This window comes from Phlebotomus papatasi, chromosome 2 (genome assembly GCF_024763615.1).
Source record: "Phlebotomus papatasi isolate M1 chromosome 2, Ppap_2.1, whole genome shotgun sequence".
NCBI classification, from domain to species: Eukaryota; Metazoa; Arthropoda; class Insecta; order Diptera; family Psychodidae; genus Phlebotomus; species Phlebotomus papatasi.
The window spans coordinates 53,962,159-53,990,044 of record NC_077223.1 but is presented as its reverse complement, the minus strand read 5'-3'; the positions used below and the strand labels follow the sequence as shown (position 1 = coordinate 53,990,044).

The 27,886-nt window shown below is 36.6% G+C and overlaps 6 protein-coding genes across 9 annotated transcripts in view; 4 read left to right on the top strand and 2 right to left on the bottom strand.

Moving 5' to 3' along the window:
* LOC129801718 (rhodanese domain-containing protein CG4456) overlaps window positions 1–27,886 on the top strand; it is an 887,636-nt gene that overhangs the window by 460,098 nt on the left and 399,652 nt on the right. The gene's annotated exons all lie outside the window — the stretch shown is intronic.
* LOC129801708 (dynein axonemal assembly factor 10) lies at window positions 248–2,062 on the top strand. Of its 2 annotated transcripts, none has more exons than XM_055846992.1 (2): window positions 248–1,286; window positions 1,366–2,062. In XM_055846992.1, exons 1-2 carry the CDS (start codon window positions 412–414, stop codon window positions 1,568–1,570), a joined length of 1,080 nt encoding a protein of 359 aa, XP_055702967.1. In that variant the 5' UTR covers window positions 248–411; the 3' UTR covers window positions 1,571–2,062. The 2 variants fall into 2 exon arrangements, with proteins under 2 accessions (XP_055702967.1, XP_055702966.1); XM_055846991.1 differs by having other exon boundaries at window positions 248–1,307.
* LOC129801677 (uncharacterized) lies at window positions 2,154–10,216 on the top strand. 2 transcript variants are annotated; one of them, XR_008751719.1, is made up of 5 exons: window positions 2,154–2,689; window positions 2,767–3,897; window positions 6,546–7,476; window positions 7,540–8,769; window positions 8,834–10,216. XR_008751719.1 is itself a non-coding variant. In XM_055846949.1 (3 exons), coding segments are annotated over exons 1-3 (1,197 nt in total). In that variant the 5' UTR covers window positions 2,408–2,625; the 3' UTR covers window positions 7,542–7,604. The 2 variants fall into 2 exon arrangements, 1 of the variants encoding a protein (XP_055702924.1); XM_055846949.1 differs by lacking the exons at window positions 6,546–7,476; window positions 8,834–10,216 and having other exon boundaries at window positions 2,408–2,689; window positions 7,540–7,604.
* On the bottom strand, window positions 8,379–15,890 carry LOC129801676 (uncharacterized). The gene is made up of 6 exons (XM_055846948.1): window positions 15,616–15,890; window positions 15,232–15,536; window positions 11,491–12,274; window positions 10,224–10,380; window positions 8,679–10,131; window positions 8,379–8,618 (listed from the first exon to the last, which is right to left on the bottom strand). Exons 2-6 carry the CDS (start codon window positions 15,469–15,471, stop codon window positions 8,379–8,381), a joined length of 2,874 nt encoding a protein of 957 aa, XP_055702923.1. The 5' UTR covers window positions 15,472–15,536; window positions 15,616–15,890.
* Window positions 15,968–24,206, bottom strand: LOC129801667 (GIGYF family protein Gyf). Its single transcript, XM_055846931.1, has 7 exons — window positions 24,116–24,206; window positions 23,328–23,690; window positions 22,957–23,260; window positions 17,040–20,484; window positions 16,886–16,960; window positions 16,668–16,819; window positions 15,968–16,599 (listed from the first exon to the last, which is right to left on the bottom strand). Exons 2-7 carry the CDS (start codon window positions 23,432–23,434, stop codon window positions 16,474–16,476), a joined length of 4,209 nt encoding a protein of 1,402 aa, XP_055702906.1. The 5' UTR covers window positions 23,435–23,690; window positions 24,116–24,206; the 3' UTR covers window positions 15,968–16,473.
* The window catches only part of LOC129801679 (uncharacterized), a 21,964-nt gene continuing 18,362 nt past the window's right edge, over window positions 24,285–27,886 (top strand). For both annotated transcript variants that reach the window (XM_055846952.1, XM_055846951.1), the window contains exons 1-2: window positions 24,285–24,821; window positions 24,882–25,116. In XM_055846952.1, the coding sequence (XP_055702927.1) occupies window positions 24,656–24,821; window positions 24,882–25,116 (401 nt within the window). In that variant the 5' untranslated portion in view covers window positions 24,285–24,655. The remainder of the gene's footprint in view (window positions 24,822–24,881; window positions 25,117–27,886) is intronic.

Here is a 27,886-nt window from a genome sequence, read left to right as displayed (position 1 = left end):
AGGAAACCTCTACAAAGTTTGGAGGAATGCTTGGGATCGTTATCCTCTTGAAAAAAAAAACCCACGCCCAATTGTATTTTTTTAGAGAAAAAAAATGGAATTTTCTCATAATATGGTCCCACATTTGGGTCTAAAGTGGATGTGAAGGCTGTCCTGATGATAAAAAATGCATTTTTCCCATTTCCCGTTAAAAAATATCAGTGAGCTTTTTTTTCGTCCAACTGTTTTTTACAGTGTACCTGAAAGTTTGTATTCGCCGCAAGTTTGTATTTTCTTCAGGGACGTGTTAAATACGCATGTTTAGACATTTGTATTTTGTTTATTATTCATGAGAAATTGATCAAACTTGTGAGGGTCTTTGCCTGCGAAGAAATCCTTTTACAATACAGCGACGCCGGCTAGTTTAGTGGAATGGATAAACCTCAAATAGTAGAGTATCTTTCCCAGCCTGTTAGTTACTCAATTTTTGATGTGAAATGGATCCCGCGGACAGCGAAATTTGTTGTTGCCGGCTCCAAATCTCAAGGCAATGGAGTACTCCAAGTCTACGAATTAGAAGAAAACACTTTGCAGCTGAGACGTGAGATAAATCAGGAGACATCCGTTAAGACTATCTCCTTTGGGGCATCGAGAATTCGAGATTATAATTTGGCAGTTGGTGATTTTTCTGGGAATCTAATTGTTGTAGATATTGAGCGCCCTGAAAGTCCAATTTACTCAATCAAAGCACATTCAAGCATTATCAACAGCTTAGATGCTATTGGAGGGGCTTTGATTAATTGTGGAGCCCCGGAAATTGCAACAGGCAGTCGTGATGGAAGTGTAAAGGTCTGGGATACACGACAAGCTGGTTCTCCGGTAGCTTGTGTGTCCGGAGGCACAAATTCTAGATATAGAGATTGTTGGGCTGTAGCCTTTGGTAACTCTTTCAATAACAGTGAGAGATGCTTGGCAGCTGGATACGACAATGGCGATCTCAAAATGATTGATCTGCGAAAGATGCAACAAAGCTGGGAAACAAATCTTGGAAATGGAGTCTGTAGTACCGAGTTCGATCGAAATGATATTCAGATGAACAAATTAGCCGTGTCCACGCTAGAAGGAGGTCTTTTTGTGTATGATATGAGGACACAACATCCAAAAAAGGGCTTTGCATGTGCGGTAGAAAGAGACGCTGGACGATCTCTTGGGAGTCAAGGAACGATAACTGGAGCAAAAAGCACCGTCTGGGCTGTTCGGCATCTTCCACAGAATCGAGATATATTCGCATCTTGCGGAGGAAACGGGTCAATTAGATTATGGAATTAGTAAGATATTTTATTTTTCTAAAAATTCTATTTACATTTTTTCCTTCAATATTTTTAGTGAGTATCCTGAGAAGAGAAAGACTTTATCTGATGGATGTGATATCGGCGTAGAAGGAAATTTGCAGATGATTTGTTCTTCAGTAGTTTCTTCCCAACCTGTCCATTGCCTGGATTGGTGTTCGGATTTGATTGGACTGGCAGTTTGTGGGTCTTTCGACCAAACAGTACGAGTTCTTGTAACTACTAAATTAAATTTATTTTAGTTATACATTAAACGAGGGAAATCCAAATCTGAGGGCAAATTATTGAAATCGTACTCGCACCTCGCACCCGGTCAGCTCTTTAATGGCCTCTACACATTAGAGAAAAATATGTCCATATTTTAGAGATTTTCTTACACATGCGTAGGAAATTTGCTTCAATATGGACATAAATTTCTCCAGTGTGTAGAGGCCATAAGTGGCCGAGAAAAATCTCCAACACCTCGCAAATTCAAATCCTTGTATAACGACTTCTTTTTGTAATCGTGCTTGTAATCGCGTTGAGCTCAAGAATTTGCGGGGTGTGTGCCTCGGGGGCTTTAGAGACGTCCGGCCCCTAAAAAAACTTTAAAGAAGAGAAGAAGTGCCTCGGGGGGTGTGCACTTGCACATCCAGCAAATTCTTGAGTTACAACGATTAAACGGATTTCGTGGATTTCAATATTATTTGTCATCTGATATGGGGAAGATATGTAATAAAATACTCTATATTAGATGGCGCAATTTGGTCAATTTTTTGACACTTCCTAAAAGTTGGGCAACATTTCTTCTCTCTTCTTTAGTTTTTTTCCCAGCAACGAAAGTTCCCTGTTTGAACAACGTTCAGCAAACGTGTTCGGAACAGGGTTCGGTCCAATGTAAATCCTTACGGGCTGGGAAAAAGCGAACGCGGTTGAAGCAATAGTTCTCTTGGATGGCCACCACTTTCTGAACATTTGGGAGGCCGCCACCGTCACGAAAAGTCAAACAGGGAACTCTATAGTTGCTGGGTTGTAGGGGCCGGACGTCTCTTGACATCCACACAGCCCGTCACTTGTATTCACCACACGTACGAATATTCACCACATTTTTTTAAATATCCGACAGCCTTACATAAAATAGAAGAAGAAGAAGAACATTAATCTATAAACGGTGTTTTCTGTGCCATAACTATAAAATTTATATCCATTTTTAACAGTGGCGTTGGTGGCATTCTTTTCAATTAGAAATAAAAGCATTTTGAACTTGTGAAAAATAAGTGTGACTCTTTTTTCAACGAGTTTATTCACTTAAAATGCAATGGAAAAATATAAATTACTTTCATCTGTGGATCCGACGAAATTTCCTGTAGTTGTAAAGAAAAGTAATATTTTTGTACCATGTGTTTACTTATATATACAAAATATCGTAAGCCACTTAAATATTTTTGTGCTTTTACAGAATTCTCCAAGCTTACTTTGGGTAATAGATCATCAAACCATCAGGTATCTTCAATGTCAAAATTCACGCAAAGGATTTCATATCCCCCTGAAGAAATTGACAATGAACATAAGTCATTTTTTTTAACTGATGAAGGTGAAACTGACAAATATACACTGCCGGATAGTCCGAATGGAGTACATTGTTCTGGTTTGGACTCTCAAATATCCAGACAGGGAACTATGTCACATGAAAACCCTGAAAAGGAGTCGAAAGATTATATAGGATACGTGAAGAAAATTGAATCGGGCTTAAGAGATCTTGGAATTCCACCGCACAAATCATTCAATACCCAAAATATGCCGTCATTGAACATAAGTGGAAACGATTGTTTATCTCAAGAATTGCGGAAACAAATTAGAGCTAGTGAATCTGATGCTAGTATTCTCACCATAAGCAGTACAAGTAGTAATGAAATCGACCTAAATCACAAAAAAATAACACAAAGTGATTGCTCGAAAACACCAGAAGTCATTATTTTGGATGAGTCTAGTGAAAATGAATTGCCACTAAAAGAATCATTCCCTGCAGTAAGTGAATCGACGGAAAAAAGTCTTAACAGTACTATTCAACAAAAACTCAATGCATTTTTCGACAAGATTCCTACACAGACCGAAATTTCTCTTCACTATAAATCAGATAATTTGCTGGCTGAGAACACTTTTGAAAATACAAAGGAAAATTCTATGAGTTATGATGATCCTGTTAGTCTAAATGAAACTGACAATGATGAAATTAAAAGTGGACACGAAAAATATATACCAAGAGATATTGAGCAGAAATCACAAGTTGTGAATATTTCTGCCAAAATAAAGATCAACATTGAAATAGAGGAACATGAAATAACTTCATCATTTGATGAAAGTGATCATCAGTATAATGACAAAAATGAAGAAGATGATGTACCAATAGTTAAGAAACCTATAATTGAACAGAAAAATCAGGGAAAAGATGATCTTGGGATTGATCTTGAGCCTGAGGTACAAAGTATTTTGACTGAAATGTACGGAGATTCTTGGAAAACCAGAGAGGTCCTAAATTCCATTAAAAAGCAGAAGAGAAGGGATCCGAATGATACTATTACCTCAAAATGTAAGTGTTAATTTTTTTTTAATGCTACACAAAAAAATATATAAATTTTAGCACCACTACTGGTAAAAGTTACAAGCACGTGTTTGTAATATTTTAAATTAAAGGATTTGCACATGCATGATACTTTTTATTTATAGTAAAAAAAAAACAGCTTTACGGAATGCTCAAACTCACGAAATAGATTTCTCTGTAAATTATCTTTTTTTTTTTTAGAAATTTCAAGCAATCCAAAAAATTCAAATTCAACCAAATCGGTTGGAAAAATTATGCCCTCCAAAGTGATTTCCCCGGATTTCCTTTTGACCTTCAATAATTTGAAAATGGCGAATTTACCCGGTCATAGGTATGTTTGGACGAAGTGTTTGTTTGGACTACCTCTAAAACATATCCGAAAATCATTGAAAATGCTTGGGACAATTTTGAGAAAAACATGGTTTTGGAGGAGATGCAGGGGGGCAGGGAAAAGAAACGTCTGTAGATATACTTTTTATCGGGGGTCATAGAAGACCAGAAGTCGATATCTTTTACTGTTTAAGCTCCAGGATGGTGACAAGTTGGAAAAGGACAGATAATCCTAACCGGCTTATGTAGGTGAGATTCTTAATGTGAGCTAACTGGGAATGCATGCAAATTCGATTTAGAGCTGAAGTTGGGGGACGCCATTCAGTTATCGTGAATCAAATTCGTGAAATTATAAGAATTTTGTTTTTTTTTTTTGATCCCCCTTCCCCTTACCCTTGATATAGGTCTAAAGCCTATCGGCGACCAAGATCCCATTTCAACCAAAACACTTAGCAGTTAAATAAATGTCCTTAATAAAAATCTATCAGTATCAATTATATTCTAACATCGTTACTATTTAGGAACGCCACAATCTTTTTTAAGGGTCCTGGGAGCTTGTGCACCATACACAGCCCTAAAATGTCCCTAACACAAAAATTAGGGGATATACGGCTGCAGGAGCCCACCAGCTCATCTCTTCCAATTCTGAAGCGCGGACATTTAAAGAGGACATGATCAATGTCCTCATGTACATTACATACCTGACATAGCGGATCCTCTACAATATTAACACGATACAAATTCGCTTTAAGTCTATAGTGATTTGCGATTAGCCGGCCAATAGTTGTGATAACTCCTCTGGTTAAATCACTCAGACCTTTATACAAATTTCGTACTTAAGCCAAAATATCCAGGATTTGGTTGGACTGACAGAAAAGTGATATATGGGTGAAATATGGACCAGAATATCCTCTATAATTTTGCTGTAGCACTTGATCCAATCGATTAATCAGAAGCCGAGGTAATCGAAGTTGTTTGTTTTTGTACTCGTTTTTTCACCAAGAAACGTCCTAGATTGGACTACAACACTCTAAAATTTGATTAACTTGCACAACGCCGTTTTTGAGAAAAATGAATTTGAATTTGTGACTTTTTGAACTTCCATCTGAAAGTGCTCATCGAGACGAAACAAAAACCCAAAATGTAGCTGTAAATGTTAATTAGAACCGGAGATAAAGGCCGGTCAATATTCGAAATTAGATCCCTTATAGCTCGGGTCAGGGGTTATCCATCGACTTAAATATTTTTTTTGTTTGATAGATATAATCAAGGGCTACAACATACTAAAATTTCAGCCAAATGCACAACGGAATTTTTGAGTTATTTAACTTAGAAAATTGAAAAATCTTTATTTTTAAAAATAGCGCCCCTAGCGGTGGTTTTATGAATTTGTGATGTTAGAAGGGGAAGTGGCATTTCACGAGAGCTTTCCAAAACGCCTTCTATTTTTAAATTCTGACAATTAGAACCGGAGTTATGGCTATTTTAAGAATTTTTTTTGGACCCTTATTGCTCGGGTCAGGGGAGTCGGGGGATCTTAAGTTTGGTATTGATCAAAAGCCCTAAGGCCCAGCTATAATATACTAAATTTTGAGCCCGATCGATGCCATAGGGGCGGAGCCATTGAGAAAACAAGAAAAGGGGTATTCAGTGACCCAATCGTTCTAAAAGGGTTAAAACAACGAAAGACTTCAAGAAGTTTGAAATTTTCAATTTGTAAGCCCTGATGGAGCTCACTGAAATAATATCATAACTTATAAAGGGACAAAGGGGAAATGGAGTTGCCAGCCATTTTTCAACTTCCTTGGAGTGAACTGTCTCCGGCGACTGATGCTCATTCACTAAAGTACAGGGAGAGATGACTCGAACGAAAGCCCCAGCAACCTTCAGCACCCGCCATAGGAATGAAGAATTGGAAATTGGGATTGGTGGGTTTGGCCGTCGACTGGGTTAACAATTGTGAAATAGGTCATATGCTCTGCAAATTTAGCTAAATTATTATGAAGCTTGTTAAAGTATTAAATATACTTTGCTTAGAAAACGAATTGCCTTTTGATGAAGGGCGATTTAAAGATTTAAAAATTTTCAAAATTGAGTGGTAAATCTATTTGTACAAAGCTTTCATTTTTTTTTAATAATTTCTCTTCCTATTCTGACAGAAATAGACAATTTATTGTACTATTACTACTTTCTTTCTAATATTGATTTCATGTAGTTTTATAATGACAAAAAAAATATCTAGCTTTAAATTTTCCGTTGATTTTAGAAGTATTATACAATATGTTATATATATTTAAAATCCACAGCCTTTGGAAATCTGGGAAATACTCTGGAATTGACGGGGCATGAAAAACAAGACAAGAAAAATGAGATACAACAGAAAAAACCGTTAATAAAAAAAATTACAGAAACAAAAGAAAGTCAGCAACAAAATATTGCAAAATTGCGAAACAAAAATTTTAGAATTTGCGATTCAGATAGTGAGTCTGAATTAGAAGATCTTGAATCTTACAAATCCTGGCATATAAGTTATTCTGAGAATTCCTATTCGTCCGATTCATGTTCAAATGAAAAGCGAAAAAAACACAAGAGTTTTGCAAAGAAAGTAAATAGGAAAATAGAATCAGACTTTGTTCAAGATGCTTCAAGTGATAGTGACAACACTATATTCGAAAATAAATCTCTCATACCAATTTCGACGACCGTAAATGAGAAAGATATAGAATATGCTGTTACTCCACAAAACAAAATATTGCATAATGTGGAAAATCCTGGTCCATCAACTAAAAGAAAGCTTTTTTCAAAAAAATTATATAGTAATATAAACAGTGATACACAATTGAATGTCGATGAAGATTTGTTGTCGTCGAAAAACAGTCCTAAGCTGAGTAATATTAAATTAGAGGCTATAAAGGGTGCCATACCTTCAAAAGGGCGAAACGACTTGGAAATGCATGAATTTACAAATTCGTCAAATAAAGCGCTTCAATTCTTCTCACAAAGGGATAATAAAAATTATTACGGGTTTCTGATATCCCTCAATGCATCTACCCTTAATGATTTATCACATCCAGAAGCCCTACGCTTTAGAAAAAATTTTCGTGTAATGAAGGAAGAATTAACTGCTGTTTTGTATAATCTCTACAATGAAAAAATATTCAACAATCAGTTGAATGTGTCTATCAAATGGAATAAGAAGTTGCTAACAACAGCAGGGCGATGCACAAATATGTTGCGGTATTTTTTTTATTATTAAATAATTTTAGAATATTATAATCATATTTTTTTGTTCTTTTGTAGAAATGGTGTAAGATTGGCTGAAATTGATTTGAGTGAGAAGGTTCTAACAAGTGCTGATCGTTTACGTTGCACTCTTATTCACGAGCTTTGTCATGCAGCGGCTTGGATTTTGGATAGTGAAAAGAAAGGACATGCAGAACATTGGAAGAAATGGGCGAGACGCGCTAATGAAGTTTTCTCAGAATTACCCAAGATCACAGTATGTCATCACTATAATATTGAGTATAAGTACACATATCAGTGCGATGGATGTGGAGCAAAAACCCAAATGCATTCAAAGACAAAAAAAGTGGAGAATATTCAGTGCAAATATTGTAAAGGTACTATTCGAGTATTCATTAACAAGAGAAAGAAAGATGGACAAGTTGTTCAAACTCCGGTAAAAGCTGCAAGTGGATTTGCTAAGTTTGTACAACAAAAATACAAAATATATAAGACACCTCAGATCACACATGCTGAGACTATGAAAATACTTAGTCAGGAATTCACTAAAATGAATTTAGATAAAAATCAAGATAAATCATAAATTTGCTAAATATGTCTATTATAAATATAAGTCTCACTTCAGATTCTTACGTCCTGGAAAGTATATACATTTGAACATTAAAAAAAATAAAAATGATTTTTTTTAATAATTTCGCACGGATTTTGAAAATTTTGTGATGTTTGAAAAATATTTTTTTTTACAGATATCAATTTTATTTAAGCCAATTTGTTTGCTTTAAAATGGAGCGACCGAAATATTTTCGTGACAATATTGAAATGGAATAGTTTTTAAGTCCGAAATACAATTGGAAGCTTAAAATTACATAATATTGTTTGTTATATTAGCTATATGTTTAACAGAAACTCAAAGGCCTAGTCGATTTGAGAACTTGAACAACATTGTCACGCAAAATTAGATTCATATTTCTCTGTTTTTCTCTTGAAACTGGTTGAGAATGCTCTCTGGCAAGATGATGTAAATCTGCATAAAATTGCATTCCTGGCACACCAACTGTACTGAAAGATGCCGAAACTTCGGTACAGTCCACTACAATGGTTTTAAGTGGTGTTACAAGGAGTGTTGACTGACTTGGCTGTGATGATAAAAACAAACTATTACTTTTTAAATTATTCAAACATTTTTAATACTTTACCGGTTTTCTGTATTCCATTACTTCACGCATAAGAAGTACTGCTGATCGACTACCAGAAAGAAGATTCCAACGGGACCAAGAAAAATTATGAGTAAGAGCAAGTGAACCCATACAATCGTATAAATGTTCTTCCATAACGCTGTTTTTTTCACAAGATCCTTCAGTATAGCAAAAAGCATCAGATTCAGGAAAGAGGTCAACAGCTGTACTCTTCATAACGGTTTTGAGTTCATCTAACGGTAAAATTATACCTAAAATATGTGCTAGAGGTGCCGAAGAGCACCCCTGGATGGAATTTAGACGTACGCCATTGTCCAAAATAGTTATATCAATGCTCACAACTGCGGCAGTAAGGGTAAATGAAACGGCATTTGGAAAGCGAAAGTCTGGCTTAAGTTCCCATGTTTGATAAGGAAGATTACTATAGCGATTCGCAGCAAAGCCAAAGCATCCAAGCCGTCCAGTACGAAATTGTATGGTAAGTTTATCTTCATTAAATTTTACATCGTGCACATCTCTTGTGCTCCACTTTGAAAATGAATTATCTTGTGTATATGAAGCATTTAAATCTATGTTATCATCTGAATCACTTTCTGAGTTACTTTCTTCGACGATTTCCACCTTGTGGTCAATTTCGTTTGATGTGTCATGGCACTTCATAGAAGCTCCCAAAAAACGCATATCACACAGTAGATCATGATGCTCTCGTAGTAGACTTACACTTGAAGTCTTTCTCACCGTATCAGATATTTCCTCCTGAGGTAATAACGTTTTCGATGCTATTTCCTCAATTTTTTCATCAAACTGAGGATGTTGCAGCTCTGTGAGTTCATCGAGATCTCTGATAAACTGTGACAGAAAGTATTTTCCCCCGCTGGGTTCCATCGATATACTCGAACGTCTGAATTTTTGAACTACCTCTGATTCCTCTTCATCTGTTGAAGATGACGATTCAGACGCAATAGTAGTTTTTGACCGCTTTCTACTTAATATTCTCAAAACTTTTTTAAAACGCACTTTTGGATGTAGTGATCGAGGTGAATTTGTCGAATGAATTGCAGTTTCAATTACTGGAGAATTTTTTTGGTGAAATTCTATATTTCTTTTTATTTCACTTTCTTTAATTACGTACTTCATCAAGCTACTCTTTCTCTCTCCCGACATATTCTCTATCATTACACCATATCCATCTGGTAGCCGTGGGACTATGAAATCCAGCATTAATGCATGTAAGTCAATATAGGATGGAATGCACAAAAGGTTAAAGTCAGGAATTTCTATAACAGTAGAATCGGGTTTGGAACCGTGTTGCTTTGGATGAGGATTTGTATCTAAGTTTTGGAAAATATTTCCTGATTCATCATTGTTGTCCTCCAAGGAAACATCAATATCATCTGGGCTTTCCCAGCGACAAACTATTGGTGGTTCAAACCATAAGACATTCTCCGGCAGCCTGAAAATAGTCCACATATGTGTAATGTGACTATATAATTTTACTTACGTTTGTAATATAAGAAATAGATGGGGTATCTAAGAGACACGTACTTAACTGTAATAAGCGCGAGTTTATCCAAATTTTCCTCCATCAATTTTATTTCAGCTTCAATTTCTTCTGGCAGACGGCGAACACCTGGTTGAGGTGGTGGTGGAGGTTTATAAGACTGGTAAAAGTGTTTCCTCTTCAATTTGTTCGGATAGAAAACTGACAGATAAAAAAATACAGGAATTAATTATTAGGTAAATAATGAAATAAGGCAAAGTTCTAAAAGTTGTTAGAAATATTTACATACATCTAACATGATTAATCTAATCGATACACATACATCTTATACACAATTACTATACATTCAATTTCACAGAGCGTGAAATTGGATTGCATGTGGACTTCATTCTTTTAATAAATGATCTAAGTAAATTCTAAAAAGAAAGCTTCATATACTTTTCAAAATGCTTGAACTCGTGATTTTACTTGATTCATTACCAATTTGAACAGTTTTTTAAATCACTGAAAATAACTTTTATGCAATTGAATTTTGGATAAAAATTACATTGGTGTAATAGGGTCACGGGTAAACCAATCGTTCTCAAAGGAGTTAAAAGAAATTTAACCCGTTGGTATGAATGATTCAAAGATATTTTCGTATACGGATAAAAGGGATAAGTGTCACCCTGGGCAATCTCTACTAATAAATGAAAGAATCGCATGAAGCGTTTTGTGTTCTTCTCGGTCATGGAAATTCACATCAAATTACATTAAAAATTAAATATAAAGCAATTTGCTGCAGAAGTTTAATATAATATTAAGGAAACAAGAGAAATGGTTCAGATCCATCAGAGACTTCACATAAAATTTTCTTCATATACCCAAACTAAACTTTTACATTTTTAAATTTAACCGTCGAAGTTTATAATGATTGAGTTTGAGGGTACATACTTGATGCACAGTACACGGTAGAAACTTTTGGACACCGACCAAAATATATTGGAACAAATTTTCTTTGGAATAAATCGTTTTAGAGATGGTATTTGTTTATTCCAATAATTTTTCTTTGCGGTTTTATTACGACATTAGCAACAATTCTATTAAGAGTTTTTTTTTGGAACCATTTTCATAATTTGTCTATAAATTTGACTTGATTTCATTTTATACAAATTTATTCCTGAAAATTGAAATAGTACTGTTGCACACTGCTGTTTTGTTCCTAGTAGCAGGATCAAATTTATAGATTTATTTTTTATAACAATATTATTACTACATTTGTAACATTGTTCCAAAAATTTTCAAAAAAGATAATAATCAATAAAAACTTACATGTAGCGAGAAATGATTTAGATCCAATCTTTATATCCTGCTTAGGTTGATCAAGATAATCAATACAATAAATGCCACCCACAATTCTATGGCTTCGTAGATTAACATCAGTCGCACTAAGCTTAAGTCCTTCAGGTCCTTTATGGCGCTTTTCCTGTCGATTTTGTTCTGTTTCGTAATCAGAATAGAGCTTATCCACATCAATTACAGTAGTAGCAGCTGGAGTGATATCGAATTCAACCATATCGTTTTTCTGGAAATTCTTCTCGATCAGAGCCTTTTCTAGCAATTCCTTACGTTTTAACCATTCTATTTTAGTGCTCTGGCGTAAATTTGTTGTCTTTTTTGTGGATTTCGGCATAGAAAAGCTATAACAAGAGTCTGAAAAGTGATCATAGTTTAAGCAAAGTCCACGCAATGCTGCTCGAAAGCACTTGATCGTCGGCGGAAGAATAATTGTGGTATCGAGAAGCGAGAACTCAACTTCTGTATGCTTGGTTCCCTCGCGTACACGATCCTTAGCGCTTAGTTGCGGCTGTGGAATATCACGTAATGTCCAAAGCTGCGATTTGAATACACTGGAGGCATACGTATGAGTTGCTATTGTAGTAGATCCTTCCAAATTCATATCTCTATCGATATTACAGAGGATTTGGTAAGAGAATTTGTCAATATAGTCTGTAAGTTTCTCTCGCATTTCAGTTCTTAGACGTAAGAGATCACGATAAACAACTGGAGTTAAGTTAGAAGCGTCTACAATTGCTTCATTTAGTTCATTCATAATCTACAAATAAATAGTAGATAATAAGACATACATAGTAATACATAATCTAAAAATAAAAAAAAATAAAAATTTGCGCGACACTGACGCATTTCGAACAATATATCCCTATTAAGCTCAGGGGAATAACCCCGAAATTCAACATATAAACTCAAAACTTTAAAGGAGAATGGTCAAATCCGGTCCCGGAATCGCCACGAACGGGATCTATGTCACTGGATATACATTGGTATAGGTAACAACTTTTGTTCTGGGATCAATGTTCTAAACCATGGAGGAACAGTTCTAGAGCATAAAAACTATTTTTTACAATGATGAAGAATGATCAAAAGTATATGGGCGCTGGTTCATTTTCATACAAACATTAGAGTAGACGCATTTTGAAGATACTAATATAAGGTTAAAAAAATGCCGGGACCCAGGACGATAAGCGCTGGGAGTCCTTGTAAAAAGACCTTTATCCTTCCGAAAAATCGTTGTTTTGACTACGAATTATACAAGAACTGCTAAAGTGATCTTGATGAAATTCGGTATAGAGTCACTGTATTTTTTAAACTTTTTATTTATGCATACCACCCCCTCCCTCCACCCTCTGTTCTGGTAGCCCTTATACAAAATGGGGGCACTTTACCTTATAACTCCTTTCTAAGACAATGTAGAAAGCTGATATTCAACAAGGGAACAAAACATATGGAAGACCTTTCAACCATGCATGTTAACCCCCTCCTCCACCATCCCTTCTAGTAATCCTATACAAAATGAGAGCATTTTGACCTCCTTTCTGAGAAGAAGTATTTGGTTTGTAAAAGAATAAAAAAAATGAATAACTAATAACGTTAACAATAATTTTCTAGATTTTATATGAATTTATAGACATCTAGTCGAATTACAGCTTTCTGCCTCCTCTTAGAAAGGAGTTATAAGGTAAAATAGTCTTATTTTGTATGGGGGCTACCAGAAACGGTGATGGTGGAAGAGTTTGGTCAGTATGGTTAAAAAGTCTTCTTTAAGCCTTGTTCCCATGCTATATTTCAACTTCCTATCTTTTGTCAGAAAGGAGTTATAAGGTGAAATGCTCTCATTTTGTATGAGGGCCACCAGAAAGGGGGACAGAGGAGGGAGATATTATACATGGTTGAAGTCTTCCCTAAGCTTTGTTCCCTTGTCGAATTTCAGTTTTCTACCTCCTCTTAGAAAGGAGTTATAAGGTTAAGCGCCCCCATTTTGTATGGGGGCTATCAGAATGGAGGGTGGGGGGAGGGGGTGATATGCATGGACAAAAACTTTAAGTCATACAGTGACCCTATACCGAATTTCATCAAGATCGCTTTAGCAGTTCTTGCGTAATTCGTTGTCAAAACAGCGATTTATCGAAAGGATAAAAGCATTTTTACAAGGACTCCCAGCGTTTATCGTCCTGGGTCCCGGCAATTTTTCAATCTTATATCAGTACCTACAAAATGCGCCTACTCTCATTTATGGCGATTCCGGGACCAGCGCCCATACAGTTTTGACCATTCTCCTTTCCAAAGTTTGACTTGGTTTGACTGAAATCAGTGCCTCGCAATATCGTTTTTTATATATTATGAAGCACTGAAATATAACCCATTAGCCTTATGGCCTCTACACATTAGAGATATTTATGTCCATGTTGAAGCGTTTTTCCTACACAAGTATAGGAAATTGTCTTTAATATGGACATAAATTGCTCTAGTATGTAGAGGCCATAAGATCTGGTCGTATCAATGTTATTAGTGGATTTAAAGTGTAGGATAAAAACAATTAAAAATTAGAAATTGTTAGAGAAAAAACTTTAGAACAGAAAATTACATTCAATGCAAGAGAATAAGGTCTTCGCTTCACGCATCACATTCACATCGGAAAAATATAAATTTAACTCGATCCGCGCAAGGAGATATTCCATAATCGCAGTTCCCGAATCAAATTATTATTTATACAGTAGGACATTTATAGTTAATTGACTTAGACCAAATTTTATATAACTTTTTAAAAAACGGTTCTCGTGTATGCATGAATGGTAGTCAGCGTGGCTTATTAGAACAGAAATTGTTCTTAATTATAAATCCATTAGAACATTAGACCTATTGTATAAAAAATCTAAGCTGAATGGATGTACGCATTACCCACACCGCCCACTTCATCGGATGCTCTCTGTGGGTGGAGTTCAAGCAATTAACCCATTAAGTCAATGTACTAGAAATACTTGATTAATAGATGATTTTTTTTAAGAGAAAAAAAATTATTATGGGGGTGGGGCCGCGGGGAGTCGCCCTCAAACCCACGTTTTAACGGTCACTGTACATTAATTCATTACAAACTCTTGATTTAGATAGAGTAAGTATCCAAGAACAATTACAATCACAATTCAAATCAGAAAGAGGATGAAGGCTAATTTTAACAAATTCGACGGGATGTCGAATTTTCCGTCCGCCATTTTAAGCAAAAATTTTGCACGACTCCACGAAGCGAGATAAGAACATCAAAATGTATTCCCATCTCTGTCGGGCTATTTTTTCCAAGTAATTGAATGAGTAAACTAAAGTAACTAAAAATCCATTCCCGACAGAAATTCGAATTTCAATTTCCCAGGAATAAATTATCTAAAATCACTCAATTTGCGTATGATGTATAATACCATGGTAAGGAATGGGTTAACCCTTTGAGGACGATTTGGTCACCGGTGACACATAAATGAAATTTTTCCTATGGCCTTCTAAAGTTGTGTTTTGCTCTAGTCAGAAAAAATATTTTTTTCTGACCCCCCATTTTTAACCTTCTCGTCCTTAAAGGGTTAAAAGGAGTTGTTTTCTTATGCAGAGTTCGAACAGTAAATATATGTAGGTTCGATCATAGGGATTGAAAAGTTTAAATTACAAGGAGACAAGATATCCAAGATTGCGGAATTCGAACAATTATATATTTCGGGATTTTCCGCTTACCCCTAAAACTTCCTTAACACGATTAGAATACACATCACCAATATTTGGTTGACTTTTCTTGACATTGGCTCTCGTGAGATCCATTACATCGCGATTTTGTGTCAAAACTGACTCTTCATTGGTCATCAATAACCAATTTCTCTCAGTATTCGTTATACTTTCTTCCTTCTCCATCCACATGTGAATATATTGACGCAAGTCTCCAGGATTTTGAGAGTTTGGCAATCCATTGCAGCGCATATATCGTTTCCATTCGTTCTCCTTTTTCTGTTCTTCATAAATTTCGGTTGTTTTCTTTTTGAATTCTAATACGGGAAAAGAAATACTTATAGCCTTGATGAATATAGCTAAGTGTTTTCCAGTAATGCTAATTCATTTACTTACCTTTAAAGTACTCAATACTTTCTTTAAGTTGAACCCGTCGTAATCGATTTTCTACAAGTTCTTGCTGTTGTCTATTTTCTGCTTCTTCTTGTTCTAGTTTTTGGCGTTCTTGCTCTTCTTGAATAGTCTTTTGGCGTTCCTTTTCTTGTTCCTCTCTCACATGCTCCGCGTGTTCAGCATCAAGTTTTGCTTTCTCCTTCTTGCCTAATTTTTTCTTTGGTGCCTGTGGAATGCCAAAAATTTAGAAGTATCAATACAAAAATTTATTTTTCATTTTCTCACCATTTTCTGCATCCTTACTCATTAATCGATAGAATTGTAAATAAACAACGATGCTTAGAAACTCCGACAATTCTTTTTTTTTTTAAATTTATTTACAAGTTAATGTTTTTTTCTACATAGGCACAAAATTTTTTTACTTGACATTTTTTCATAACTATTTGCATTATTTAAAAACGTGCATTCTCTGCCTAATTAGTTAAGTTCTATGAACATGAATGATAGAAAAAAAATATCCCGCACTCGGATTGTTCAATTTATCTTTATTTTAAAAAGGTCGAAAAAAATACTCAGAATATAGGAACACTACTTTCGGAAAAACAATTTATATTTAAAAAGCGAAAAAGACTGACTTCGATATTAGTTGAAAAAAAAAACCAAAAAAATAAAGAAGACTCAGTAGCCCATTTTGAAGTGCTTGTGAAAATAATGTCTCAGTAGAAAGTATTTTTCATTATTCTTTATGTTTATAAAGTCATAAATGTTATATATATATATATATATATTTATACATATATATATATAATTCTGTTTTTTTTTCTCTCTTTATCTCATCTGTGAAATAAATATCGAGGATATTTAGGAAGCATTCGGATAATCACGATCGCCAACATTAATACGATCTTGAGCTGCCGTCACAGAAAACCCCAAAATCCGGGAATCCAGTTTCATCATTTTATTTTTTTTTACTTTCTTACCTTTCCCCTACAATAAATTAAAAAAAATGTGTCAACTTTGCCTAATTTTCCAATTATACAAAAAAATTATCTTACCTTAACTTCTTGGCAATCTGTTGATGGCGTTATTGCCGGCGCCGGAACACACATATCATCAACATGCGCATTTTGAGCACGAATTTGATTTTTATATTTGCTTCGCCGCTCCAGGAATTGCTTAGCAAATTCAGAACACTCTTTTGTCTCTCCTAAAAAAAAACAATCAAATCATAGATTCATAAAACTGATTGAAAGATTTTATATTTAAGTGTTACCTAAATACATGCGAATGTAGTCTTTCACTTCATATGGAGACTCAATATCTTGCAAGAAAGACACAAAAGTAGGAACTAAGTGTACAAAAAGAAATAAATATAAACATTAATTACCGTGTGTAAAAATTACATGATATTTTATTTGGCTACTTACTATCGACTGTGCTATTTATTGCGGATAAAGCTTTGATGCACCATGTCGTAAATTCCATCCCGCCATCGTCCTTTCGTGTAGATGTAGTTTTTCCTGATGCTCCAGGAGAATTTTTAATAGTAGCTCCTGGATGGTTCTTACTACTGGCAGAATTCGCCGATTTAGTTTGCTTGGAAGGTTGCTTATGAACCGTATTTGTGCTTGGTGGTGTGCTAGTCTTGGCAGTTTGAATATTTGTCATTGTCTGACTCTTCGCGAGAGCTTTCTGAACCGATGGAGTTCCACCCGTCGTCGCTGCGGTCGTAGTAAAAGTGGTAGTAGACTTAGTGGGTTCTTCCCAGAAACCACTACTGCTCGTACCACCCCACAGCTTACCGGAATTCCAGGACAAACTTTGTGCTGTGTTGTTCCAGATAGAACCCAGTGCCAATGCAGTAGCTTCCTCTCGTTTTATGGAACCTTTGGGAGCCACGGTATTCCCCTGATTGGTTACCGGCACAGACATCTGGTGTTCTCGTTCAGCAGCTGCTGCTTTTGCTTGTTCCTCAGCCTGAATTTCTGCTAGAGATTTTACTACTGGTGTTCCCAATGTTTGAGCATTCCATTTAGGCAGGACACTTTCCTTTGCCGACTGCATTTCAATCAATCTTTGCTGTTGTTGCTGTTCACGGAGCATATGTTCAAAGCGCGACTGCTCCGCTCGATGTTCCATTTCTGCCTTTTGAATCTCTGCCAAACTCAATTCAGGAGCCGCAAGATCGCTATTGGACCACGGAGCCACTGATGATTTGGATGTTTTATTTTTACCCACTGCCTGGCCTTGAGAAATACTTTTTGTATTTCCACTTGGTACTTTTTTGGGCACTTCTGTTATATCCTTCTTCTCCTCTTGTGCACTGGGTTTTTTCTTCTCCTCATCATGTATTTTTTTCTGAACCTTTTTCTTCTCATCCTCACGCCGTTTATCCTCCTCCTTGGACTTCACTTGATTCTTTGGCTCTGCCACTTTCTTCACTTTGGCAATTTTTTCATCCTGGACTGACTGACTTTTCACTTTCTCTTCTACCTTCTTAACATCACTGGGACAGTACTTTTTTTCTTCCTTGCCCTTATTGACTTTCTGCATTTCCTGTTTGACATCTCTAGAAAAATTTTGCTGTTCTGGTGACAATGGACGCTGATCAAAGAAATCCTCACCGCTGTGCTCTTCTTTTGTCCGTGTAATTTGCTGTTCTTCCAAAATATGCTTTTCCGTCTTCATTTCACTGTTTAGTGGTATTTGTAAAGACTGCTGTTGGGCCTGTGCACCTGCTGATGATAAATCCCACATCCCACGTCCTTGTTGCTCAACGTGCATGCCGCCACCCATCCAATGTGGCTGCTTCTGAGAAGTTGCAGTCAAAATATCTTCTGGAGGCACCTGAATTGTTGTCCACTGATTTGCAGCACCCGGCTCAGATGGTGACGCTTGAGACATTCCCTTTTGCATGCTTAGCTGCAATATGAGCGACTTTATCCGATCATTCTGGCTTTGCTGATCATTTTTAGACTGTATTTGAGGCACAATTGGCACACGATGACTGCTCATTGGTGCAGTCATCGATTGCTGTTGCATCATAGTTCCAATATTCATGTTCTGAAGGAATTGCTTCATAGCATCTGCTTGTGGCATTCCAGGAACATTTGGTGTTGGAGGATTAGAAGGTTGTTGTGGAAATCCTTGCCCAGAAACATGGGGTGAGCCACCGAAAGGACCTATGGGGTGTATGGTAGCTGTTGATGGTTGTTGTGGTTGATGCGTAGAATTTAAAAGTTTAGCTGTTGGAGGATGCTGCTGCATTTGTAGCATTTTATTTTGTGCCCCAAAAGAACCACCATTTCCTGACACAAGTTCATGCAGACCCATAGGGTGATTGTGAGGCCCCGTTGAATCTGCGGGCATTGAAGCAAGTAGAGAATAAATGTTATCTGGGACTCCAATGTGAGCCACTTGCTTATTGATCATTTCACGTTGCTGTTCAGCAGATAGCATATGCCAAAAATCTGAAGTGGAAAGTTTCTGATAAACTAATGACTGTTGACGAATGATGTAGTGTTGACGAAGCATCTGGAAGTTCATTGCGACGGACGCATCATCCAAGAGATTGACCGAAGTTGTTAATGGGTGTTCATTAATCTGTTGAGGAAGTATCCGATAAGGAGCAAAAAATGGCATTTCACCACCACATAACTCAAGTAATTCACCCAATTTTGAGAATCTCTGATCACCCATACGTCTTACACAGAGATTATCATCAAAGTATCCTGCTTGATACCATTCAGCCATCTCAATAGCTGTGAATGGACCTTGTACCATATCCTGGGGATCTCGATAAAACCAAATAAGATTGCTGTCAGACTCTTGAGGAATAGGAGGCAATGGTGGTGCAGCTATGGGAACGGGAGTTGGTGCTTCTTTAACCATAGGCGAATGCATTTTATTTCTAACAGATGCCACTAAACATGCTCCGGCATTAGGAACTGCCATCGATGCCACTAGTTCATCTTCCATTATCAATTTCTCCACCATATCATCTGCTACTTCTTGCATTCGATCTACACTCGAAATTTCAACACTGTCTTCTTTCATCTGCCCAGGTGGTGGATCTTTCTCGCATTCTTGACCAATTTTCTGGCACCTCGCCTCAGTAGTGGTCACAATGGATGAAGCAAAGATTGTCGTAGAAGTTGTCACAATTACAGTGGCAACTTTTTCCTGACTTACTGTTGTTACATTTGGATTTAAACTCATTGAATCCTCTTTCGAGGCCAAAACTTTTTCTCTAATATTTTCATTTTTCTCTTTTTCCTCACCATTTTCTCTCACTGGTCCAGAATCCTTAACAAATCCTTCATCGTTTCCACTTTTTTCTGAATCATTTTCATTATTATCTGACCCGGAATAGGATGAACCAGGTTTATTGTTTTTTCGACGATTTTTACTTGGTGACACTTCTATGTTATTTTCAGCTGCCTCTTTGGCTGCAATTTCCTCATTTGATCCATGAAAAGCACCGGTAGCATCAAAACTTCCTCCACTCTCTAGCGGATTTTCCATTGCCCACTCGGGTAGATTGTCATCTTGATCCCAGAACTTTCGACCAGTTCCAGTAGGAATCATTCTCGTTCCACTGCCAAATCCACGATCACTGTTATATCCTCGCAGTGACGATAGCTCACCAGGTTCTTCTTCTCGCCAACTCGTAGAACGAGCCCATTTTTCACGTGCACCAGAAATTGAAGTACTGCGCCACCCTTCTGGCGTTTCTTCCTCTAGCCTACTGCGTCGCCAATTCTCTTGACTGCCACCACGAACGTGTGAATTGTAGTCTTTTCGTGGACTAGTCGAAGACAATCCATTCCAATCACTAGTATCAGTCCCATTGCGTTCAGGCCATCGTTCGCCCTGTAATTAAAAAAAAAGAAAAAAAATTATGCAACACCGAAAATTCTTGTAAATTTCATGAAAATCCCTTAATGCAAAATCATATCAAAACTAAGACACACTATGGCAAATTTGAGCATATTTGCTTATTTTTTGATAATCATAATCAAACTTGAAAATGTTAACAAACTTTTTTTCAAATTTAACTGCTGCCCGAATTAAAAAAGAAATAGGATGGTTTTAAAAGCCGAATTAGCGACAATCTGCTCGCGGAGCCATTACAAAAAAAAAAAAAAAAAAAAAAAAAAAAAAAAAAAAAAAACAAAAAATGGGGGTATTCAAAATAGCGGAAGGAGGGGTGGGGGGTGGGGGGTCAATGCACCAAGTTGCAATTTACATACGATATATAACCTTTGCCGAAAACCGCAAGTCGATATCTCTTTTAGTTTAGGAGCTATTAAGTTCCAAAGAGCGGCCGGCCGGCCGGCCGGGAACGTAACAAAACCCCCTATTATATTCGTGATCAGGAAGTGGCGAAACACATTTTGGCCAAGTTTGAGCGCGATCGAAGGACATGAAATTTTGTTAGGATTATAGTAGGTGAAATTGTTAAGAATCTCACCTAATATTTTATTTATTTATCTCTTTTATCTTATTTATTTTTCTCTTATTTATCTTACTTTTTATTATTAGGACCTTATTTATCTCGGCTCCTGAGCAACCAATAACATCAAGTTCTTCTGCAAAATTATAAAGAACAGTCTGGCCTACATTTCATTCATATATCTCACTATTCTGTCACTCCATCCAAATCCTTGATATTTTGGTTCAAATACAAAATTTGTATAATTTCACGAATTTGATTCAATGCACAGTGGGGCCAAGACGGCCAAAACCTATTTTTTCAACCATTTTTAATCGAACCAAAATTATGTTTATTTCATTTAGCGATAAATGAAGAACATTTTCCCAAATTTTCATTAAGATCGGTCAAAAATTGTAGCCTATAGAGATTCTTAAAGTCACCATTTTATAAATTTTTTCGTAATTTTTGGCTTTTTAGCGACTCTAATTCATGGACTCTAATTGATATAGCCAAGTGTACTTTTCTAAAGAAATTATGCCGTATTTATTTAGAAGACACATCACTGAATGCAAACTGACCATTTAAAATTGTCCTCATAAGGATTTACCAGGACTTCGAAACATATAATGCTTAAAAATAATAAAAAATCTTATCTTATATAATGCGTATTACTTTAAATAAATTTCAAATTCTTAAGATTCATCAAAGGTTCTACTTATGAAGCTACTAATTGCCGCTATTCTCAAAAGCTTTTTTTCGTTCAAATTTAATCTACTTTCAGGAAATACTAACCTCATTTTGCCCAAAGTTCCCCGGGGACCCCTCCGAAGCAATTTTTTGAGACTATGCACACCCAGAATGAGTTTTTTTTTAGTACCTAGGAGCAAGGGGATTAAAGATAGAGACTTGATACCTTAGGAGTACCGCCATACTTCGACCCAAGAATCGTTAACATGCCCCTCACTTACCAGCCCCCCACCCACTCCCTCCCTTTTAACCGCCAAAACTCGGTTGAAAAATACGCTCTCTAGGGTCTTTTTACCCTTTGACCTTGAAAACCCGTTATTGGGAATGACTCAACGGTATTGTCGTTTAATGGCGAAATGTCCGCCTGGGTAATCTCTTAAACATATCCAAAAATTAAAAAAAAAATCGTACCACACGTTTTCGAGCAATCAAAGAAATACATGGTTTTGGAGGGGAAGGGGAGTGGTGGGAGGAAAATCGAAGGTATCATAACAGTCCTTGGGTCGCCTTATGGGGAGTCCTTCGAAGATTCCAGTCTCTATCTCTAACAGTTAGCCTTACTAAATATGATTTGTTGGTGTTCGTGCGCCCTGTGCACGTGTTACCCCCCTTTCCCCTACTATTTTTAAATTTTTATGGTCAAAAATGAATTCAGGGACCACAAATTACCTATATATGACCTTCTTGCCTCAGAGTTAGGGTTTAGGCCGCAATTTGTATGGAGTGGCCCCACTGTGCAATGGGTAACTGAATGGCGTCCTCCAACTTCAGCTCTAAACCAAATTTGCATGCATTCCGAGTTAGCTCACGTTAAGAATCTCACTTACATAAGCCGGTTAGGATTATCTGTCCCTTTTGTTCATACATCATTTTTTGTTCAGACAATGCCGTCCGTCCTTATTTTGCTATTTATCGTCCTCAATTTGAATCAAAATTATTGAATAACATATCTCCCAATTTATACTCCAAATTGAATTTGCATGCAATCCGAGTATGCTTGCTTACGTTACGAATCTCACCTACAATATACTGATCTAGGTTAATTTGTCCATTTTCACTATGTAAAATGAGATTAATTTTCTATGTTTTATTTGTTAAAAGTATACGTTTCTTTAAAATGTATAATAAAACAGTTAAAAAAAAAAGTTATAAAAACTTACGCGGCCAATGATCCTTCCCTCATCGTCATAAAGCGAGGTAGAACGCTGGTAGCCACCAAGAGAGTGATATGAACTTCGTCCTCGCCCACGGCCCCGATCCATCAGGCCTCCACGTAGACCGCGACTGGGAAGCCCTAGTCCTGGTGAACTTCGCACCTGCCACACGCGTAAATCATCTTCAGTAGTGGGTGTCAAAGCAAGTGGACACTGCACTTTTTCCACGAATAGATTTTTGAACTTTGGCAGAATTTCCGGGATTTTAATGTTTTTGTCAAATAATGAGAGCATCTCCTCTCTGCCATATCTGTAAAGTAGAAATAAAAGTTGTTTTCCTGTGAGATAATTAAAAGTCCAAAATTTGTTTCACTTACCGGAACTCTGCTAATTGATGGCGTTGGGCGGAATTCCCTGTTCCCGTGCCGGTGTCATTAGACATATTGCGAAGCCATTCTGGCCCAAATTTCATTGAATCAGTCATTTTGATGTATAATTCTTGGATATTAAATTGTTCCAAAATATTGGTTGTTCTTTTTATTTGATTTTCAAGACAACGTGTGTTGAACAATGGTAGGAGCAATCTCTGACTCGCAGAACTTGAGAAGCAAAACCACTATCAATTCTTCACTTTCAATATTTTAGTTGATTCTTCTTCTAAGTATTTTAAGTTTTGCAGTTTTCGAAACACGCAAAACGAGTATTGATGGCTATTTGCACGAAATGCCAGGTTACAATTTCTGAAAATGATAAAAGTGGCACTTAAAATTTATTGCTAATACAGCTCATCATTGTGACTCTGTGCAGGCCCTGGACAACACGCAGTATTCCGGAAGAAAAAAATGAATCCTAATTTCCCAGCGCAAATTTACAAAATTCTGCTTTGTATTACAACCCTACTTTTTACTTAATTTTACATAGAATTAAAGAAATGATTAAATATCCGCAAAAACGATAAATTTTATTTCTATTACAAAAACCAATACGTTTCATAAGAAAAATGTCAGAAATGTGTTGCGGAAACGAGACATTTTTATGGTTAATTTAGCCTCCAATTACCCTGATATATATCAATTTTTATTACTTAAAACTAAAGAACTACTACAGATTATAATTCAAAACGCAATTTAATGACAAGAAATGTGCTATCGTGATCAAAAAATACCTGATTAAATCCACACAAAACAGTCGCAAGAGCAAAAATCACTTTTAAAGATGGCGAAAGACATGTAAGCTTCGTGTAGAAAAAGCTCTCGCACTCAATGTAAACGCGCAAGTTCCAATTTCGGACACTTCGGGACATTCGGAAAATTTTTCGGCTATACTGTCATTTCTAGTGTAAATGACGTTTACCTCCATTAAAGATAGTGCTTGGAGCTTGGTTAAAGCATAAAACGTGAATAAAAACTAATAAATCTGTTAAAACAGGAAAATATGTTGATTATAAAGATATTTAAATAAATTTCTTGACTATATGATGTTAGCATATAGTTAAATAATCGTGTTTCTCACGATAATTGCACAAAAAAAATCAGTGGAAAATTAGTGATTTTTTTTTGACAATACGAAATCCAAAATGGCTTTTTGTTTTTAGAGGCAGAAAGGAGTGAAGAATATTGTGAAAGAATAAGATCTTTAAAATCTATACAATAAAAACGTTAACTTCTGAAATATTTAATATCAGGCTAGATAAAAGACAAAAACCATGTCAGTGCACTACAAATTCAAAAGTGCTTTGGATTTTGATACAATCACCTTCGATGGACTTCACATTTCTGTGGCGGATCTCAAAAAAGCTATTATTCAACAAAAGCGAATTGGAAAAATTGCGGATTTTGATCTGCAGATAACTAATGCTCAAACAAAGGAAGGTAAGTCAGATGATGTATTTCCAAAAAAATCTTTGATGAAGCTGTTGTTTTTTTTTATAGAATACACAGATGATACCACGCTGATTCCTAAAAACACATCCTTAACTATAGCCCGGATACCGTTGGCTATTCAACCAAAAAAACAGTGGGAACCTAGCATGGAAAAAGGTTCCACAGTGAAAATGCACGTGGAACAGGAGAGAGCTCATGTGGATTTGTCCAGAATAAATGGATCAGAAGAGGATAAGATAAATGCTATGATGATGCAAAGCACGGCTGACTATGATCCTACAAAGTGAGTATTCTAAACTAAAATTTTCTGTTAAAATTATAAACGGATAAACTATAAGATAGGTATAGGGTATAAACTATATCACTTATGCCCTAGACACACTTACGACTTAAGCCGAGAGACGATTTAGTGAAAAATAATAGAAATGTATTTTGAATATTATTTCTGAAATAATTACGCTAAGCCGTCTCTCGGCTAATCCTCAGCTCTGTCTAGGCCCTTAGATTCTGATAAAATGAATTTTACGAGTGAAATTGTTGGACAGTTTGATTTCTTTAGTTTTCACAATCTCAGTGTATTTCATCCGCTCAGGTTATATCAAGGTTGAAGTATGAAAACTAACGTAGAGACTTAAACAAATGCCCTTTCCGGAAGTGTCAGTGGAAAAATTGGTCCTGAACAACCATGATATAAACTTGAATGCAGGATACAAATGCCCCTTCCGGAAGCGTCAGTGGAAATGGATTCAATCCAGAGTTTCCCAGTTGGGAAAAAATACTCAGTTTCCCAAGTCTGGATTGAATCCATTTCCACTGACGCTTTCGGAAGGGGCATTCGTGTCCTGCCTTCAAGTTTATATCATGGTTGTTCAGGACCATTTAAATATCTCGAAGGAAAGTCTTTTTGCAATGTCATTTTTGGCCGTCAATTTCCGGATTTTCTGACGCTAAAGGTGTTCGGTCGGATTGCATCCGGTGAGCTTCACTGTACTTTATTCCACGGGCATGGGACTGACAACCTCATCCCGTATATGAAAAAAAAATAATAATACGTGTCTAGAAATCCCCTTGCAGGAAGGCCTTGTTCCTTCATGGAATGTTGTGCCAGCATTATTGTTTTTAATTTCCGGATCCAGGAAGGTCCCGAAGTGGTCCAAGAAGGTGGTATACGCGGATATTTCTTTGGTAGAATATGTCAAATAGAATAAAATAGATGTCGTGATAGGGCATTTAAGAGATGGAAGCACTCTGGGTCTTTGGAGGACAAACTTGGTTTTAAGCGTTTGCGAAATAGGGTCTGTAGTTGTGTTAGAGGAGCAAAAAAACGCTACTTTCACAAAAACCTCAACCAAAGGCTCCCGCCTAAGAAACTTCATTCTAATGCCCTAGACACACTTGCGACTAAAGTCGAGAGACGAGTTAGCTTGTTCATAGTCAAGTCAGTTCCAGACACACAACAAACGAGGCTTAGCATTCACTGGTATACACAAAGCACAGCTTTTTGTGGTTTCTTATGCAGATATTTTTGTTGCAATGTACAAGTTTTTTCATACTCTATATGAAACTATTTGTAAATTTATACCTCAGTTTACGCGGAATAATTATTGTTAATTACAATTATTTGTGAGATGGAAGCTATATCGCGACTAAGGCCAATTTAGGCTATTCTAGTGAATAATTCTTGTTGCTTTACGTGAATTGTGAAGTAATTTTACAAGTAGTTCCATTTTCAAGGAAGTAATAGTGAATATCAGTAGAAATATCTGCATAACACCCAAGGAAGTTATATTTTTCGAGTGCTAGTAAATGCTAAGCCTTGTTTGTACAGTATACTCTCTCAAATTCGGGCATATGGGACCGAAATGTCAGCCGAATTAGACAGAAATTCGGGCGACAAACTTTATGAAATGCAACGATTTTTTATTCATGTGCATATAGATATTGAGTTTACACACTCATATATATCGTAAATTGCATGAAAATCCCTTAATAATGTAAAATCACATTAAAACTAAGACAAACCATGCCAAATTTGAGCATATTTGACTGACTTGGCTATGAAAACGAGCTTGGTCGTCTCTGGACTATAATCGTAAGTGTGTCCAGCACCTAATATCAAAAAGCTTGGTCTTCGTCTTTCAGTTGATTCTTCTGGAAGAAGACCGTTATATGCTAATGAGCTGAATCAATACTTTTCGTCTGATGTCTCTGGCACAGTAGTTGACTGCCCCCTCTTTCCACCAGCTCCCCTGGGAGGGTTTTAGCTTCAATTGCGTCTCTCAAGAGAACGTATTATTTGCTATCTCCCGTGTCAGGTCTAATGCTGTGGGTTGTGATGGCGTCTCCCTTGACTTTATTAAAATTATACTCCCGGTACTCTTACCAGTGCTCACTGATGTCTTTAATCACATCATTACTACCTCGACATTTCCGATTTCTTGGAAAACTGCCTTGGTTATCCCGATATCCAAAATCTCAAATCCTGCTTTAGCTTCATTAGTTTCATAGGCCCATTCATTCATTCATAGGCTCATTAGTTTGCTTCCTTCCCTTTCCAAAGCTTTTGAGTTAGCTGAGATTCTTTACAATCTCAGCTTTTGTGGTCACAGGTGAAATCCGAACTCGTCAGATCAGGCCCAAATTTTGGATGTACACGTTTTGACACTCATAGATCACGAAGATCATGTGCGCCAAAAATCGATTTTCGTGGACGTCCCGTCCCGTCCGTTACATTTCGACTTCTGGAGAGAGAACGGAAAGAGATATTGACAAGCGGTTTTCGGCAAAGGTTAAAAGTCATTGGGCCGCTAGAAGTTGATGATGTCAAATCCACCCCCCCCACCTCCCCCCTTCCGCCATTTTGGAAGACTCCAAAATTTTGTTTTTTCGATAACACAGCCCCTATGGCATCGATAGATCTCAAATTTTAGTATGTTATAGCTGGGCTTAAGAACTTTCGATCGATACCAAACTTCACCCCCTCCGACCGCCTTGACCTGAGCAAGAGGCGGTCAAAAATTGAATTTTTGAATGGTCATATCTCCGGTTCTAAT